The sequence below is a fragment of the Thalassophryne amazonica genome, chromosome 1, assembly GCF_902500255.1.
Source record: "Thalassophryne amazonica chromosome 1, fThaAma1.1, whole genome shotgun sequence".
In the NCBI taxonomy this organism is placed as follows: Eukaryota; Metazoa; Chordata; class Actinopteri; order Batrachoidiformes; family Batrachoididae; genus Thalassophryne; species Thalassophryne amazonica.
The window spans coordinates 161,280,259-161,300,566 of NC_047103.1; the positions used below are offsets into that span (position 1 = coordinate 161,280,259).

Sequence of the window (20,308 nt, forward strand, 5' to 3'; positions counted from 1 at the left end):
TGGATATATATTTGTATTGGTTCAGGTAACCCTGTTGCAAGAGAGTTCATCCAAAAATCATCCAAGGGAAAACAAAGCATGCCCTTAGTGTGACATTAGATTTGGATGGCGTATATCATCCTCTGATCATATACAGCATCTGTAGCAGAAGTGATTTGGCCCAGACTTTGTACACTCGTCTGCGGCAAGATGGCGCCGTTGTATGTGGCCTGCCGTCGGCACTCGCTTCTTTTAGTGTCGTTTTTATTGTTTTTACACTTTGTTGCATGGAATGTGTCACCGCTCCTGGTGTATGATCACCAGACTCTTAACAGCGTTCGGGCTTCGCTGGAGAATTTCGCTGTTCCTGGCTCGGGCGGACGGCTTATCTTCTAATGTCTACTCCACTTTTGAACTTCAGTTGTTTGTGATGGAGTTCGACTGTCCTGTGCTCTGTGCTGTTGTTTATCGTCCACCAAAATTTAATAAGGATTTTATTCAGGAGTTTTCTGAGTTTCTGGCAGATTTTATCCCAAAATATGACAAATCTTTGGGCTGTGGTGATTTTAATATTCATATCTGTTGTCCTTCTAATCAGCTGGCTGATGATTTTAAAAGCCTCCTGAACTCTTTTGGTCTAACACAAGTTGTGGATGGACCAACACATAATCTTGGACACACCTTGGACCTGGTTATTTCTTTTGGGCTCTCAGTTTCACTTAAGGACATATCAGACATTGCTATTTCAGATCACTTTCCTGTTAGTTTTGAATTTATTGCTCCTCCATCTGCTAGTAAGCCACTTGTTCCTGTCTCTCGCCGCCGTTTGGTCACCTCCTCGACAGCGAGGGACTTTGCTGCTGCCTTCATGGACTCTCAGTTTTATGCCATGAATGGACTGGTTTCTCCATTACTCCCAGATAACATCCTCTCTTCTTTCCACTCTACATGCACAGTAATTTTGGACTCTGTTGCACCGATGCGCTGCAAATCCAGGAAATCAAAATCCGACCCCTGGTTAAATGCCACGACCCGTGCCCTCAGGCAACGCTGCAGACGGGCGGAGAGAAAATGGAAAAAGGACAAACTACAGGTGTCTCTGGGTTTTCTGAGGGACAGTCTGACTGACTATCAGAAGGCTGTGAAGGAGGCAAAGCACAATATCTGTCTCATATTATTTCGAGCAGTTGTCATCGTCCCAGTGTGTTATTTCAGACTATAAACTCAGTTGTAAATCCACACACCTCTGTTTTGTTGGACGCTACAACCACAACCTCTGAGGAGTTTCTTCAGTTTTTTATTGATAAGGTTTCATCAGTCAGACAGAACGCTGATCAGAACTGTAATGTTGAGTTGTCTGCTCCTCGTGCACATTCTGCTGTGCTCGAACAGTTTGAGCCCATTTCTTTTGCATCTCTCGCTGATGTAAAACACATAAAATCTACAAGTTGTCCTTTTGATGTTGTTCCAGCTAAGGTGCTGAAGGAGGCTTTTAATACTGTTGGGGCGGGTCTCCTAACTTTTATCAATGCTTGCCTTAGATCAGGGTCTGTTCCAGCTGCTTTTAAACATGCTGTGGTTCGACCTCTTCTTAAAAAACCTCACCTGGACTCATCAGTTTTATCCAATTTTAGACCTGTGTCTCATCTGCCATTTCTATCTAAGGTTTTAGAAAAGGTTGTCTTTTTACAGTTACAATCATTTTTAGAAGACAATCTCATCCTTGAAAAATTCCAGTCTGGGTTTAGATCGCGACACAGCACTGAGTCAGCACTTTTAAAAGTTCATAATGATATTACTCTGTCGGTGGATGCAGGGAATCCTGCTGTGCTGGTTCTGTTGGACCTCACAGCAGCCTTTGATACTGTGGATCACACAGTACTTGTTTCCCGGTTGGAACATTTTATTGGCATTCATGGTATTGCACTTAAGTGGTTTAGATCATATTTGGCTGAAAGGAGCTTTTCTGTCATGATTGGGGACCTTTCCTCATCAACTGCTCCTCTGTGCTGTGGAGTGCCGCAGGGATCTGTCCTTGGGCCGATTCTATTTTCTTTGTACATTCTGCCATTGGGGTCAATTATAACCCAGCACAACCTGCCCTTTCATTGTTATGCAGATGATCTGCAAATCTATCTGCCTGTGAGGACTAATGGGAGTGATGCTTTGTCATCATTATTTAATTGTATTCGTGATGTAATGCAGTGGCTGTCCCAAAACTTCCTTTACCTGAATGATGGTAAAACTGAGATCATGGTGTTTGAGCGCACTGGCATACCAAATGTGGTAACACCAAATTTTGGTGCTTTGGCTAACTATGTAAAACCAGCTGTCAAGAATTTGGGAGTGATATTTGACAGCTGTTTGAGGTTCGATCAACAGATAAATTCTGTTGTCAAAGCTAGTTTTTTCCAACTTCACCTTTTGGCTAAAATAAAGCACTTTCTCAGTAGACGTGATCTTGAGACGGCCATTCATGCTTTCATCAGCTCCAGACTTGATTATTGTAATGCACTTTATTCGGGCATTAATCAGTCGTCTCTTGCACGTCTCCAGTTGGTGCAGAATGCTGCTGCTCGTCTTTTGACAAACACTTTTAGACGTGAGCATATTATGCCCGTCCTGTACTCACTCCACTGGCTTCCAGTTCGTTTTAGAATTGATTTTAAAATTTTAATGTTTGTTTTTAAAGCTATTTATGGCCTTGCACCTCCCTACTTGTCTGAAATTTTAACTTTGCGCACCTACAGTAGGACATTAAGGGCGTCTGGCCAGCTTTACTTAGATGTTCCAAGGTCAAGATATAAACGCTGGGGTGATCATGCTTTCGCGGTAGCTGGCCCCAGACTGTGGAATGAGCTACCTCTTGAGTTACGTACTATTCCTGACCTAGCACTTTTTAAATCTAAGTTAAAGACTTATTTATTTAAACTGGCTTTTAACACTTAGTGGGGAGGTGACATGTTCTGTTATTTTTATGTTCTTTTTTATGTGTTGTTTTAAAATTTTATTTTATATGTGTTTTATTTTTGTAAATTTGTGTTTTTAATGTTAAGCACTTTGGACACCAGTCGGTGCTGTAAAGCGCTTTATAAATAAATGTTGATTGATTGATTGATTTGTCTAAGACTGCAAGAGAAGCTCAGCTTCCCCTAAAATGTCAAAAATTAAATGGCCAAATATGTACAGTTGTGTTAACATTTCATTGACTATAATTGCATTAGAACACATTCATCTCGAAGACAAGTTCATTCAGAATCAGCAACTTATCACAAATCAACTGACTTGATTTTGTTAACTTCTCATACATTCCCATAGCGTCAATGCCATAGATGTTAAGAAATCTTTTTTTTTATATGGTCTATATGTAACGGAGGCCAGCAGGTGTCGCTGTGCAGATGTAGTTAGTAAACCTCACTCCCAACAGCTCAAAAGGATTCTCTGGTCACAAGGCCAGTGCCCTGGGTTTTAGCCTTCTGCTTAGAGAATCTGACTCCCATGCCGGAGCTCGTGAGTTCGTGTCCCGAGGGGAGCGAATGGGCGGAGTCATAACAACACAACGCAGAGTGCAGCCGCTACATATAGTCAATGCATTCCACGTAGAAGCTGAGCATCCATTGGAGGATCAGTTGAAAGACTAAGTCCCGTTTTCATTGACAGCTAATTTGAGGTATACTACACTGTCACGTAATGATTGGGAGCTCAGTCTCATTGTGGGTTTTGCAAGTGAAGTCGAAAGACAAACTGCAACCCATTTCTTGGTATTTGCTTGGTGAAATTACTTGACCATTTCCATTGTTCATTCTTACACCTTAAATAAAAGACTCTCATATAATTTCTTTAAGTTTAACATAATTTCAACATTTCCTTGTTCGAATTTAATATCGTTTCGTTAGTTCGTTCAATCAATCATTCATGCTGTCGATTAAGTCGGAGTGAACTAGCCAGCTAGCAAGGTGCACACATGATGGCAGGCAACACTAATATTGTTGATCTGATTTTAGCAAAGCCATCTGATAGTCTTCCAAAGAGGGGCAGATCAACACCTAACATTGAATTGGTGCAAAAAGCAGGGAAAAGTAAAAGGTCTTTTCAAGCTCTCCTGGTATGATGAAGTTAGCTGGCTGACTGGAAGTGCTATAACAAAGAAAATTTACTGTTGGCTACGCCTCTTGATGAAACTATCTCAGGGATGTCTTGTGTACGTTGATTCAGGGAGACTGAGATCTGAACTTCAAGTCCTGTATTCAGGACTTGCAGGGTAACAAGGGAAAGCTGTGTGATTTCTTGTTTTTTCTAAAAGAGATGGAGTTGGACAGAGTAATGCTTCAGCTGTGGACAGAGCAATGCTTCAGCTGTACAAACTGTTATCATTAGTGGCAACAACTGGAGCTACATCTACTGGCGTAGAAGGGAGCTTCTCCTGTTTAAAAAGGCTTAAGTCTTACACCCACAACACAACGGGTCAAGGCCATCTGCTGGCCATTGAGAGGACACTGGTCAAGTCCCTGGAAAAGACGCCTACTTGGAACAATTCGGCTTCGCCCAATTGAGATTTCAAATCCCACAAAATCATACAACAGCATTAACATCGCAACATAAAACTCTTTGTATACTGTGCCTAAAACTCTTGTGAATATATTATCTGGGTTTTTAGATGTTGTTATTGTGTTTGTTTTATGTAAACATGCAAGAAGCTCAAGTTGTTTCTCCGTTATTTTCAGTGGTAATTGCTGTGAGCTGCGATCGCTTCCTGTTCATGTCATTCTGGGGGAAAATGAAGTTTGCTCTTTAATGTCCTGATTATTGTCCTTTAAAGCACTGTTTGTCCAATTTGTTCCAGAGTAATATATATAAGATGTCTGAAATTTGGTTTGCGTTTATTAAATTCCACGTAGGTTAAACGTAGCAGACACGGATTATTTGGAGTATTTGTTTTAGCAAGTTTTCAGGGTTTCTTTTATGAAAAGCATAAAAATTACATTTTAGTAGCAAAATGATCATTTGCAATAGTCGTCATGTGGATTCTCTATGTTGTTTTGACTACAGCGATTCTCTGGCATGCAAGGGATTATGGGATATCTCAATAGTGCGAATAGGGTCACAGACCATTTTCTTGAAAAGGAACGGAGGGAAGAATTTACGTATAAATAAATGGACAAATTTTATGATATAAGCCAACAATAAGCGTCCCCTCTTTGAAAGACCAGCAGCCACCACTGATCTGTAGCATTCAGGTTCTTGTCCTGGAATCAGAATTGTAGACCAAGTAACCTTGAAGACCAAGATATTAAAAAGACATCATTTTAGTCATCCACACTCAAAAATTAAAGATGGCACAGATAAATATAAGAAATGTAACAAATCTAAGTTGTTGCCATGATGGTCTCTGGGAAAATGGAACTATCAAGTTCATGATTAGGTACTGTATGCACTTTTCAAAAAAGTAGTTTTGCAAATCTCTACAAAATCACAAGGACATCTCATACCTGAACATTGTGAAACTGACTAAGATGAGAGTTTCAAAACTTTGATATGAATTAATGAATATCACCAACAAGTATCAGACAAGGCGGGTAGATACTTAGGTTTGGGAGATGAGAATGGACCATAGGTCTATCTGTTTGGTTATCAGTCAGGATCCAGTGCATTCCCATGAAGTGTTGGATGCTGCAACATCACCTGACCTGATCCTGGCTTTTGAGTCCTGATTTAAGCAAATCTGGCTGGTGAACCAAATCTGCCTCAAACATTTTACTTTCATCTTGTTGATCACCTTCTTTAATATTGCAAGATGGTTGTTTTTCTTTTCACCTGGAAGCACAATGTTCAGTGTATGTACTCTGTGATTACACCTGTTTTGAATGGTTTAAATCCTACTTTGTTAAAGTTACAGCAACTCTTATAAACAATCTTAACTGAAAACCTTTGGTTGTACTTTCATTTGGGGCCATCTCTTGTGGCACATGCACTACAACACATAGTACACAAGTACTTATCATTTGCAATATTCTCCAAAAACAGTGGGGCTCAGTACTAACAAAGCATGGAATGCAATAGACAGAAAATACCCACTGAAGGTGTTGAAGTTGCCATCACTGCCTTTTGATCAAAGAGGGTCAGTGACAGTGTAAACAAACAGCTGAATCCTGTCAGTAATGTTTCTGATGCTACATCTGTCAAGCTAATGAGCAAACTGTTTACAGGAAAACAACAAAGTTAGCTGTTCAGATCTGTTCAAAGCCACTGTTGAAGGATTCCATCAGAGCTGGCATATATATGTAGAGCACCTCACTGCTGATTGTGAGGAGAATTATTAAAATGATGGCACAAGCATCAAACTTGGCAAGAACATTCATATTTGGGTACTGTTAGATATATTTGTGTGTTCAATTATGTTTCTCTTTATTTGTTTTCTGTACCTATACTGGTATTAAAGTAGTTATTTTACTTAGGATTCTAGTCTTAGTTTTCACTCTTATTCTTACTTTTCTTTGTTCTCTGTTGGTATGTGCAGATAGAACCGGAGTTAACCAGCTTCTACCATTTAGGACAAAGAGAGTTAGGTTACAATTATAAATCATATGTCTCCCTTTATTGCGCGGGTCTCGGGCAGGGGGTTGGACCTCCCTTGAATGCTCACGGTGGCCAATAAGAGAAGGATTTTGTGAAATAAGGAATGTCAGAGTTTGAATTTTGTTAGTTTTGTATTATCAGGGTTTTGGTTTGTTTATTCTCTTGGGATTTTTCTGCTTGGGTCTGTCTGTCTCTTTTTTCTTGTATTTCTCTTGGTTCTTGGTGATGGGTGTTTCTCTCTCTCTGTCCGGCCATGCCTTGCTTATGGTACTTTCCATGTGCACCTGTTCCTGATTTACTGATTACCACCTGGGGTTTTATAAGGTCACTGGGTGTTTTTTTTCCTTGCCAGTTTGTCGTGCCTTGTGCCTTCATTCTAGCTCTGTACCTGCGTTCTTGTTCCTGCCTTCCTCATAGTATGTACCTAACCTCCTGCCTGTTGCCTTGACCACTCTATTTTGCCTGATAATTTCTGTACTGCTGCTTTTGTTGGACTGCCTACTCCTGTACCAACCACTGCTATCCACTTCAGTAAAGTTTACTAAAAATCAGAGCTGTCTGCTGGAGCTGTGCATTCATGTCCTACCATTCCTGAGCATTCCGCCTGTCAAGGTCCACCTATGTCATGCATATGTAATTCTGTATAAAAACTGTTTGTGTCCATTTTTCAGGGTTCTGTAGGGGCAGATCTCGTTTGTGAGAGAAGTTCCTGCAGAATCCAGGCCTGAGATTTTTCATTGTGACTTTGAATAAATTTAAAAGTGCGGAATAACTTGAGTTTGTACTTTGTGAGGGGCAGTGTTACAGAAAGAACCAGGGTGAAATAACAGCACTCTTCAAAATTAGCTGATGAGCTAAGCAAAAATCCAAAATGGCTGCCTACACCATTGGCAAAAATCAAAATTCAAAATATTTCATGAATGAAACAACAAATTTGAATGATTACAGTTTCTATTTATATAGGGTTTTTTTTTTTTTGTATTCTCAAACAGATCTACTCAGCTTGGGACTCCAGCAAGGACAGTCGCATTCCTCCCCCTCTCCTCTCCTCCTTTCTGCTCTCTATCTCTGCTCCAACCTTCAAAGTCCGAGCTTCACCAGACTGAATTTTTCAAATTATGATTTGGATTATCTATGGAATTGATCAGCTGGTCTCTCAACGCCATTGACACCATTTGTTTTCGACAAGGAGATCAGGGTTTGGGGACCCTGCATGCCCTGATGGAACTTACCCAGCGGGCTTTGATCTCGACGCCTGAGAGAATGGAGTATGACATGCGGCTCCAAAATGTAAAATGAAATGTATATCACAAGGTCCTGTCCACTAAATTTATTGTATTTTATATTGTAACCATGAATGAAGAATATATCGTTTCATGTTAAAATGAAAATTATCCTTTGTATTTTTTGTCTAGTTTTCATGCCAACATTGTGGTATTGTGAGGGAGCATCAGCTACAACATTTTGGTCATGTGGCCCTTTTCTCAGTGCATGATCCAGCACGCAGCTGCCTGAGTGTTGACGAACCTAGTGGCATGAGAAGGCCAAGGGGACACCCATGTTTCACCTGGCTGCAGGAGATAGGTGTTTATTTTAGAGATGGGGGAATGGACCAGTTGTCTGCCTGGGTTGTTGCCATCCAGGACCCAAGACGGTTCCGAGTTATTGTGAATGTGGCAAAGCACAACATCAGCGCATGCTGCCAGACTTGACTTTAATGCTAACTGCACATATTTTTGTACCTGTTCTACTACAGAAAATTAAATGTTAATTTATGCTGAAAAAGTGCTGTGCCATAAATATTTACATATTCTAATTATTTTAGAGACACAAAAAGGTCTCTAAAAGTCAAATCAATTAAATTCATCATCAATCTTCAGAGAAATAGGAAAATTTTATTTTGACTAGGAATTTGGCGAACATCTTGAAATTTGCTGGCCTTCATCAACAACATCTTCGACTTTCACTTGAGTCATCAGAAAAATTTGAAGAATACCTCAGTGTGAATGTTTATGACAGGTTTCATGCTTCTATTGTCATTTGAATGCCGCCCCTCCTTGTTTCATTCCCTAATATGGCTACCCAATCTTGTCAAAACAAACAGTTTTCTTTATCAGACAACTTATCCACCAATCTTGATTTCCGCTTCCTTCCATACCTCAAGCATGACCACACATATCTGTTTGACACACTGGATGATGGCTTCGGGGGCCCCTGAGATGGTCACTGCTCTCTCAGTGGAGTTGGGTAGCATATCACCTGCAACCTGGACCTGTGCTCCTGTGGACTGGAAGTGAAAATGATGCTTATTATATCTGAATCGATTAAGGGAATGCATTCAAAACAAAAAGTCACACATGCTTCAGTTGAGAAACTTGCTGGGAACAGCTTCAAAATCATATCAGAGCACCACAAAGAGTTTTGCGTCAATGGTGTCAACTTCAACGTATCTGAGAACCAACTTCTCAGGTTCTGTCTTCCCAGGAAGACAAGTTCAACCATCAAAAAACTGATTGGAAGTATTGATAATCAGGCTGAATTAGAGCCTACGGTCAAATTACCAAAATTGAAATATGAACATTTTTTTGTCTCATCATTGCAGGTTCAGTCTTACTTGTCAATCTCATGCACTTTCCAATCCAATACATCCAGCTTCACCTCTGTTTCTTTTAGTATCAGCTCTCTGTGCTGTCTGACTGGCTATCTGCAAAAATTAAATAGTCACCCAAAATTCAACCTATAAATGAAAGCTACAGTGAAATAGCATACTCAGGCCTGATTGCATGAAGCATTGCATTACCGTAATGTTTGAAAAATGGCTGACAACTTGATAGTGAGCGCTAATGTTTTAATATAATATTTTGTACATAAGCACTCGGTTTTTCCAGTTTCATGAGCAGAAGTAAATTTATTACGAAGATCCTTTTTTAATGATTCATGATGAGGCATATTCTGGGCTGTAGAATCATGGGCTCAGGGGCCTTGTTTGGCCCCTGGGCCACCAGATTGAGACTGATGCTTTACACATTCGGCATTACGTGGAACTCAAATTCGTGTGGGAGCTGCATAACCATCAATTTGTGTTTTTCAAAGATGGCATAATGTCATAGTCTCATGGTTATACCATTAAAGACATGCATTCACGACTTACTCCAACATGTATGCTGAAAATGTGTTGCTTTTTCAACTCTGTATATGCTACCTCTCTCATTTCTTTGATTTTGGAGCCTCCTTTTCCAATGAGGGAGCCGCACTGGCTGGCTGGAACGACAAGCCTCAGAGTTACAGGCGGTTTGCTGGTGGCTGGACTGTTGCTCATGGAGTTGATTATATCCTGAGGGAGTCAAGACAAAGTTTAATCAGACGATGTGTGCTTTGCAGGATGCACAGTGGAAATCCATCTTGATGCATCAGCACTGCAGAAACCTCACTCCTGTCCATCATCCAGGCTAAAGATATTTAATATATAGGGGGGACGCTCCTGGACCCCTTGTATCTTCAAACAATTGAGAAGAAATAATGAAGTTTAATCTGGTGGGAAACTAAAGTGTTGCATTGGTGCAGCAAGAACTTCATCCTAAAGGTCAGAAATAATATCGCTTCACTGTTTCTGAAAAATTCCAAACCCTGTATTTTGTTATATCTTATTTACTGTCATTGTAATTTCTATCTCGATTTTTAGACTATGTAAAACTTTTTGTTGTGAGACTTGGTGGAAATACAGCATTTTTTATTATTATAATAGAAAGATTTGGGTAGAAATTCATCTCCTGCAGGTTTCTGGCTTTATTTGCTCTGAGTTTCACTGTTGTAACCTCATGGTCATGTTCTCACATCTGTTAGCAGGATTACCCCCCCCCCCCCCCCCCCGCGCTCCCCACCACCCGCAAAGGAGTGGCTTTTACAAAAATTGGAGAGAAGATTGTATCTGACCTGGATGAGAAGCTAATAAGTAAAGGAAAAAGAGGTTAAGATAGGAAACATTTTAACTTTTATTTGCAAGAAAGCTTGGTTAAAAAACAAAATAATAAGAGGTTTCTCCTGGACAAGATGGCATTACATTTCGTACTGGAACAGATTAATGAGTGGAGCCAGGCCATTTATAAAATGTTTTATTCTGTTTTCCAAAAGGTTATTTATTTATTTATTGGGACCAGTTCTTAAATGGTTCTTAAATTCTTAAACATAATAACCTAATGGTGTTTGGGGGGCAGATCTCCATGAAGGGCAAGAATAGATACTTTTTTGTAACATTGCAAAATTGCGTCTGGCCATGGAGACACCTTGAGTCGTGGATGGCAACCACATGGGCATACAAATCTTTCATTTCCACATGTTTAAAACAGTTATCTATCTGTCCCTGCCAGATGAAGTACTGGCGTCCCCTTGTCCTACTCCAGCCACTCCATCATGCATATAGAAAAAAAAAAATACTTATGCATGACTCCTGAAGAGAGGTTTTGCCCTAACCTGGAAAAAAAAAAAAATCCCTATCCCTATATTTGATCCAAAAAGAGGTGGATCAATGACATTTAGACAGACTGGATGATGATGTATGGGCTGTTTTTGGGTGTTATTGGAGGTGTGTGCTCGAATGTATGCCATTCTAGCAATTTTTTATTTTATTTTTTCCCTACATTCCAGTAATTAAAATTCTTGTGTCTGCATTTAGGAATGAGTGCTTTTTTTGGTTCCACAGTTTTGTTATGTTGAGCTTTGGAGACTGTTTGGCTTCTAGCAGCTGAAAGCTTGCTGACACAGCACCCAAATCAAACCACTGGCCTGGTTTCAAAGGGTGCAGCACATTTCTGACCTGCTTAACAAAGACAAGCTTACACTGTCTCCCATTTGAAAATGAGACACTTGTTGCAAACAGTTGATTCTGCATAATGTGGTACTTAAGAAAATTTAAGACTAAATGTTGACATATTACCTCCTCGAACTTGTAGGCTATCATGGCGAAGGCCTTGAAAATGGCATCTGTTGGTCCAGTGATGGTGACTATCCGTTCGGGGCAATTACCCTCTGAGATGTTAATACGGGCACCGCTCTGTGCAGCCAGAGAAATAGACACAACATGAATACACTTTTTCAGAAAGCTAACATTGGTGTTAAAGTTCATAACTAAAAAAAAAAAAAATCAATTTTGACACAGAGGTAAATTTTCATATCTAACTGCATCTGTCGCTTTAAACGGAAACGAGCTGCTTTTGCAACACATGTTCTTTTCTCCGTCACTCTCCCACAAACTGCAGTCACATCACAGAGAGCGCACCTGGACTATCTGGATGTACCTCACTTGTCCACATATCAGCTTCCATGACATATGTCACTAAAGAGCAAAATTTAGCTCATAGAAAGAGTTTCTACATGTACAGTTAAAAAAAATTGTGAGACTTTAACATGAAATCATGCACTTATGTAACTCTGTAACACCAGGTGACTCAGCAACCAATAAGGCGATTTCATAATGTATTATAAATGGTGTTTCTCAACAACAACAACAACAAAAAAACACTATATGAATATTGGTGGAAAGCTTACCTTCTCAAAAACAAAACGAGCTGAAGCATGACATTTTATTACCCTATGATCCTGGAGAAAGCACTAAATAACTTCTAGGATAAACATCACTTCTTTACTTTATATTACCAGTGGGCTTACAATCATCTCTTAGCGTGTTTTTGTTTAGCACGTTTGACAATTTCTTGTTGTACTTTGTTTATTTGATCTATGTTATTGTTTTTATGGCCTGAGCAGTGGGTCCACCTCCCTTAGTCTGGTCTGCTTGTGGTTTCTTCCTCAAAAACACCTGAGGGAGTTTTTCCTTACCACTGTTGAATATATTTTCAGGGGGGGATTGGTAAGGTTAACCCTTACCCTTGTGAAGCACCTTGGGGTGAATTATGTTGTGATTCAGCCCTGTATAATTAAATTGAATTGATTACTTACTGATGATGTCATGTCTGGGAGGGCTTTAAGTTTTAAAGCCATTCACTATAATTCAACAGGACATTAGCAGATGATTTGATTATTTAGTCCATGAGCCTAAAGCCAATTTTGAATGAACTAATACCACTTAAGGATGCCAAACGACACTTACAATCCATCCTCAGTATGTCATGACTGCGCAAATCATACTGAAATGTATAACACATTATTAGTCAAATAATAAAGAATCCAAAACATATGGTTCGGATTATCTAAGAGGTAAAAACAGCAAAAATAGTGACCAAGGTCAGTTTCAATTTCTGCAGGGGTCAAAAGATAAAGATGTTCCAATTTTGGTAAACTGCATTAAATAGTCCAAAATACACCTTTTTCAAATCTTTATGATCAGACAAATTAGGTTACATAACTTTCAGAATGTTTGGAGCACTTCTAGAAGCTGACCCTGTGTAAACTTTCTTTGACCCTATACCTGCTATCCTGGGATTGCCACCATACATTTTGTGTAGGCCATAGTATACCGAGGCTGGATTGCAAGTGTTGTTTATTCCCCTTAAGTGATACGGAAAACCTGCTTGGCCTCTGGATTAACTGCCATGGCAACAAGCATAGATTCTCATGTGTAAAATATGCATTAAGTGATGGGTCTCTGTGTGAGATAAATCACTGCATAGAACAGAAAAAAGGAATGGTTGAATAATTTTTTCCAACAATGTGTGGAAAACATTGCAAGTTTGCACTTGTTTATATTTTTTGTGCAAAATTCAGTTTTGGCACAAAACATATACATTTTAAACCAAAACAAGGTCAGCAATTGTGCCAAATGCTATAATTTTTTTTCCAGCTTCTTCAATAATTCTAAACTTATGATACTCCATTTACATATTTAGCATCACCACAAAATGAATCCATAACCAGCCAACTTCTTGTTTTCTTGTAATAACCATCCTCCCTGAACCTGAATATTTTAGTATTTTTGTTATTGTTAAAACCTGACATGTCCAAACATGATGCCAACCAATTTTCTTGAAATTTAAAAAGGTTTTCTGTCATTTGATAGAAAGTAAATGAGTCCTGAGGTGTTCAAGAGTAATAAGTATTTACTTGCTGGTATGTAGTTTCTGCAGACATTACCTAAAAACACCTGTATGTCATAGACTGAAGAATAAAAGGCAAATTAATTTTTTTTTCTTTTTTTTTGCACAACATGAAAAATGTGGCCTTAGTGCACTTACATCTTCACGCATTTTCTTCACTGTTTCTCCTTTCTGGGAGGAAAAAGAACATCAGTGAGTTGCAGTGTTTGCTGCAGGTGTTTTATTGTTGTGTTCATGATGAATACCTTTCCTATGATGCTTCCAACCTCCTGCAGAAACAAAAAACAAATGTTAGACATACTCATGCCATAGGGCCCTCAGAATGAGCTGTGCATCTCCTCTGACAGATGACTGAGACCAGAGAACCTTCTGGCGTCCCCGTACCTTGCCATGCATCAGCAGCCTGATGGTGAGGGTCACATTCAGTCCGCCTTCTGATTGGACCTTGATGGGTTCCATGTCAGGATTGGATGCAAAGGAAGGGGTGTGGTCACGTGAGAGAGGAAGTCAAGGGCCAATGTAAGTGTAATGGTGCAGTCAGCCAACTGGTTACCTGACAGGTACAGACACACCCACTGAGGTTAGACCGAGTAGATGCCAAGTGTATATGATGACTTCAATAAGCCCATAAATGTGACTCTGTGAGTTCATAGTGGAACAAATATAGAACTCAATGCTAAAGTACCCTCAGCCGTATGAGCATGCAATCAATGAAAGAGTGTGGAGAAAGAATGTGACCTTTTGACCCCTTAGAATAAGTCAAGGTTAGCCATCTTTGAACTTGTGCAAGGTCTCTTTCCCAAGAATTTTCCTTGTGAAATTGAAGACCCTGACAGTAATAGGACTGGAGTTATGCTGAGCACAGACAAACAGACAGACAGACACAACGTCTTTGCAAAACCCGATGGCTGTATTTTGGCCTCGGGTAAAAATAAAATAAGTGATTGGACACGTATTATGATTTGTTGCAGTGTTACATCCAGTATTAATGCACTGCACTGTCAAGCTAACTACTAGCATTAGCCACAGTTAGCATTATTCACAGATAATATCGTCTGCAGCTTCATTTACTTAAAATACAGCCTGTCCAAAATCAAATACGTCTGGTTTAAATAGTGATATGTGGTAATCTAGAAATCCACTAATTTCCAGAAAACTTGCACGTCTTTTGTTTTGTAGTCTTGAAGACAACTGGATGCCTTTGGTACTCTGTCTCTTTGAAGGATACTTGGGTCCCGTTGAATGACATTTTGTCAAACGCACTCCTCTTTTGAAAAAAAAAAACAATTGGCCACTTGACTTTTCAATTGGTTGTCAGGTAGGGGTCAACTGAAGAATTACACAGAGGTCAAAATGAAAAGATGCTCCATTGATATTCAAAAATATTCCACATTATTTGCCTGATCATAAAGATTCCAAAAAGGTATAGTTTGGACTATCTGTGACTGAATTCTATGGAATTATGGGATAAAAACAGCAACAACAGCAATCAAAAGTTAAAGTTGCTCAAATTTTGGTAAAAAGTGATGCAAATTTTTGGTTGGGCTAATAGGATTAATAAATGGAATAGTGTTGACAGTGTTGAATGCTTGGTCTCCAAAGTAAAGGTCAAACAAGGTCTACGTATATTGGATTCTATGACATGTGACATATGTTACTCCGTAACGTGATAAGTAAGGATGATACATGGCCAAAACTATTCCTTCTTAAAACTGTGTTAACTCAACTAGTAATTTGCATCACTTTTTTACCAAAATTGGAGAAACTTTAACTTTTGACCCATGTACAAACTGACTCTGACCTTTGTCACCATTCATGCTGTTTTTATCCCATAACTCCATAGAATTCAGTTACAGAGCATCCAAACTATACCTTTTTGGAATCTTTATGATCATGCAAATAATGTGGCATAGATTTCAATATGATTGGAGCATCTTTTAATTTTGACTCCTGTGTAATTCTTCAGTTGACCTCTACCTGAGCGCCAACTGAAAATTCAAGTGGCCAATCGTTTTTTTTTTTTCAAAAGAGGATTGTCTGAGGACTATTTCTGCTGAATTTGATGCTTTTATCACCATTTGCAGGATTCCGCTCTAAATATTCTCTTATCCACTACACTATTACTTCAGGACACTCTGATGAGGAGTATCACTTGCATTGTGAGGGAATTTCAGTTGCCACACTTTGGCCATGTGACATATTTTACTGGCCATGTTCCAGCACACAGGCGCCTCGGTACCAAGGAGACACCCACGTGTCACCTGGCTGTGGCAGGTGGATGGTCACTGTCAAGAGATGAGGATGGATCAGATGTCTGCCTGGGTGGTTGCCATCCAGGACACAGTGCTGGTTGTGGTGAAGAATGGCACCAGCACCTGCTTCCAGACCTGACTCGAACTTTCTTCATAGTTCTACATTATTCTATCTGTAAAAATCCTACTGTTGTAAAAGATTGAAATAAGAATTTTGCTTGGAGCAACTGTGGTGAGCAGATATCCAAAAACGGAAGGATCCTTGTCACCTCCTTCTTAATGTGCTGAAGTTTCTGTCAGTGGGACAGTGAATCCAAAACTGCTCCTGCACGGATCCCAAAATCAGAAAAAATAAGGAATTTTACATGTGTTCTACCAAACACATAAAGAAAAGACAGCAGGTAACAAAATGATTAATGAATTGATTAATGAAATGATTAATAAATTATGCAAATGTTTGTGCAAAAAAAACATTTTTAATGTTGTTTTGCAAACAAACAAACACAAAAATGATGTTTAAAAAGTAATGCATCTGTTTGAAATGTAAGTGCCTGAAATGTAGGCCAGCATATGCCTCTTGTGTCATGAGACGAGTCATTGAACGCTCAGCAGCATATTTATTTTTATCATGCCTGAACCCATCCACTTCTCTCTGAAAAATGATGTAATTACAAACAGTTTGTACAGTGAACACGAGGGGGCGCGCGAGTCCACAGTCTAGGTGCACACTGCAGTCAAAGCTGCATGATTTTAATCTGCTGCCACTGCAAAGAAAAAACAAAACCCACACACTTCAAACTGGTTTATTTATCACATGCATTTTCAAAGCAGCACAGAAATTTATATTGCAAGATTTCGGATTCTTGCATTTTATGCAGATGACTATTCCAAATGACTTAATTAGAATAAAATCGATCGCAACTGTGAGGCTGCAGCCATTAATTTATTTGACAAAATGAAATGATAAACACTGATGATGACAGATTTGCAAGTTAAATGATAAAAATATGAAAAAAAAAATCAAATGCACTCAGTGGGAATAATTGTGGATTTAATTGTAATAAAGTCATATCAGGCCTGGGAGCAAGCATATGATGCTCCTGGGCTTCTCTGCATTCATGACACCACAGAATGGCCTTGGATCCTGGATGGTAAGCACCCAGGCAGACAACTGGTCCATTTAAACATCTCAAAAATAACCATCTATCTGTCACTGCCAGGTGAAACGTGGTCATCCCCTTGGCTTTCTTCAGCTACTGAGGTCCTCCACAATCAGGCACCTGTGCACAGAGAAACACACCACATGGCCAAAATGTCGAAACTATGCTCCCTCACAATGAAAGTAAGGATCCTCCAAAGAGACCAAGTACCAAAGACATCCAGTCGTCGCCTTAAGTCTCTGGTTAGTGTACAAGTCTCACAACCATACAGCAAAACAGATAACACCAAGACCCTAAGGAGTTGGACCTTCATTCTCCGGCAAAGATATCGACATCGCCGAACACTTCTGTCCAGCGATGTCATGAATCCATAAGCTCTCTTATTTCTAAATAAGTGAATATTTCTTTCCTATTGCTTTAACATTTGTGACTTTTTTCATTTTGCTGTGCACTTTAGTGTATTTTCAGCCCCTCACTGAGATGAGGAAAACAAACATGGAACAACTTCTTTTATCAAGATATCACACATCTGCTGTGTGTCATATTTTCTTTTTCTGATGTATATCTGAGCCCACGGAGTCAGAAATTAGGTTATGTGAAAAGCAAAGCTGCTGGAGCAGCGACCTTGACTTCCAGTCCGATCGCTCACACATCCCTCCTGTGTTCTATGTCCACTCAGCGTTCCACTTATGGCCTTACCAGTTGTTTTTGACTGCAACCAAATCTGATTATTTGCAATTCATAAAGAGAGAAGCCCTGAAATGGTTAAAGTGATGATTTATTTATGTTGTCCTTGTAGCCATCATGTAACCAGCTCTGCATCTTTTAACAGAAATATAAACCAGTAACCAGGAGGCCCTTTACAAATGGGTTAAATAGTTCTTTATTTCAGTAAACTCAATAGTCATAATACCAGATTGTACTGTAGTAACAGGAGTTTAACTACACACCACTCTACTTCCCCCTGATTTTGCCTTAGCCGCCTACACAGCTTTGAACGCACATTATCATATCTTAAAGTTAGTCTGGAATTACAGAATTTCCTGAGCCTATCGACATGTATAACCTCGTTTGACTACTGACAGGCTCTAATAAGCAAAATGCTAACTGCAATTATTAGCATATATGACCAAGTGTTAGCAGCTACTATAGCTGGTCAAGTAAACTGTGGCTAATGATGCGTTAGACTTGTATTCTGAGGTCAGAAATTCCCAGGAATGGCTGCTAAATTCAGAATTCCAACATGTCAACTTGTTACAACCACAAATACACTGAGTTCACAATCCAAGATGGCCGCTCCTAGCAGCAGCAGTAGTTACTGTTTTTATCACTTCTGTCTATTTGTGTCCAATTTAATACCGCAAGTCCACCTAGTCGAGTTCACCTCGCCGAGGCCCAGTATTATGCAAAGTCTATGGTAGTTACTGCGGCCTGTTCTGATAGACTCATGCCATAATTTCAAGCCACAGCCAAGTGAGTTGGACATGGCCTTATATAATCTTTAGCGTACTTTTGTGATTCAGTGTGTTGGGATCACAGACATTAATATGTTACCAGGGCAACGGGCCATAATAATTCTTGGCTATTGACTAGGCTGTTTTGGAAGATTTTTACACGCTGGTACTTATAGATCTAGCACGTGTCTATGTGTGTGTGTAGGACTGTGGTGACTAGAAAATAATGCATTCAAGCATTGCATGCAACGACCATCGTATGCATAAAGTTACAGTAAAGTGCGCCTTTTTGTTTGGCAGGATGGAAACAGTGTGAACAATACGTAAAAATTAATAGCCTTGAACCGGCCTCGGCTTATTGCTATGATATTTTTATGCATGAAACACCACATAATGTGTTACTTATCAACTGCTGGTGATAATATCATCTAACCTGGTAGATATTGCTAACAACAATGGCTGTCTACATCGTGCTACAAACCGAACACTAAATTAAAACACTAATGTAATTTCTGTGCCATCTGTTCTTTTCCATAAGGTCTCTTTAGTGGGACCAATATTTCTGTAGTGCTCTATGCTCCAAAGTCTTGGTGGCATCCAGCTTATTTTCCAATTTGTGGTGCTGTGAGGAAAATGGAATGCATTTATCTCAGGTGTGATGTCATTCATTCCCATTTCTACCTTATAACTTCTGAAGTAAATGGAACGCAGCATAATGGTAATAGTTAGCAGTTGACGGTAACCATGGTTGATGGCTGTGGTTTGTGTTAGTCCTGCATATGCAGTAATAGTAGCTTTGGTTAAAGCTTACCATATAACGGCTCACTGGATCCTTGTTATTTGATTGGTAGCTTGTATGTCATGTGACATGAATTATTCATACCATTTGCTGTTGTGTTTCTTTCACCGTGCAATAGTTCTTTTTGGCGTGCAATTTTGGTGCTATATGGAATGTCCTCTTGCACTCCTTGACCACCGTGCATGTTCACGCTACCGGGGGCAGTATTTAGCTAAACATAGCGGAGTTAGTTTTGCTGGCGGATGACGATTTGAAGGAGCTAATTGACGTTGCTGTTTCTTTTAACACACACACACACACACACACACACACACACACACACACACACACACACACACACACACACACACACACACACACACACACACACACACACACACACACACACACACACACACCAAATCCACCACTCTGTAAGCCGTCTGGAGGCATGAATAAAGTTAGGATAAAACTTGGATGAAAAGCTGGATAAATTTCTTACACGATTTTTCACTGGAGTGAAGAAAACAGACGGCAGTCTCACTTTGTGAGTGGACAGCTTCTTGGAGTACTGAGAACAATTTTACACTCCTATTTAAAGTTCATGTTGGACTGTTAAGCAGCAGTGGAACACCAAAATGCAAATCCCTTTTCTGTTGTTTATAAATGAATAAAATATCTAATGACAAGGATCTAATTTTGCTGTTATATAAAACAAATAATGAATGTTTTTCCATTCTTTCAATGGAATAAATATTTAATTTGTTGAAAGCTTCATACCATTGAACTCATAAACATTCATTATTTGTATACTATAATGTGAGCAACAGTTTCAGGAGGCAAATGTGCCAAATCAGCGTAGCCATAAAGTTTCTTTTGTCTGCTCCCATTTTTTTGCTCAGGATCCCCACAGCAAATGCTACGTGCACCACATGTTGACTTGGCTCAAGTTTTATGCCGGATGCCCTTTGAGGTGCAACTCCAGAAAATGGGACACAGGCCACACTGAACCATGGACCTTGTGTTTAGAAGGCAAGCACACTACCCACTAGCGCCACCATGA

The 20,308-nt window shown here is 39.6% G+C and overlaps 1 protein-coding gene across 2 annotated transcripts in view; it reads right to left on the reverse strand.

The window, feature by feature from the left end:
- LOC117517090 (poly(rC)-binding protein 3-like) overlaps nucleotides 1-20,308 on the reverse strand; it is a 50,905-nt gene that overhangs the window by 17,211 nt on the left and 13,386 nt on the right. For both annotated transcript variants that reach the window (XM_034178013.1, XM_034178005.1), the window contains exons 2-7: nucleotides 13,986-14,154; nucleotides 13,847-13,870; nucleotides 13,740-13,772; nucleotides 11,489-11,605; nucleotides 9,758-9,889; nucleotides 8,714-8,842 (exon numbers count right to left, since the gene is read on the reverse strand). In XM_034178013.1, the coding sequence (XP_034033904.1) occupies nucleotides 8,714-8,842; nucleotides 9,758-9,889; nucleotides 11,489-11,605; nucleotides 13,740-13,772; nucleotides 13,847-13,870; nucleotides 13,986-14,060 (510 nt within the window). In that variant the 5' untranslated portion in view covers nucleotides 14,061-14,154. The remainder of the gene's footprint in view (nucleotides 1-8,713; nucleotides 8,843-9,757; nucleotides 9,890-11,488; nucleotides 11,606-13,739; nucleotides 13,773-13,846; nucleotides 13,871-13,985; nucleotides 14,155-20,308) is intronic.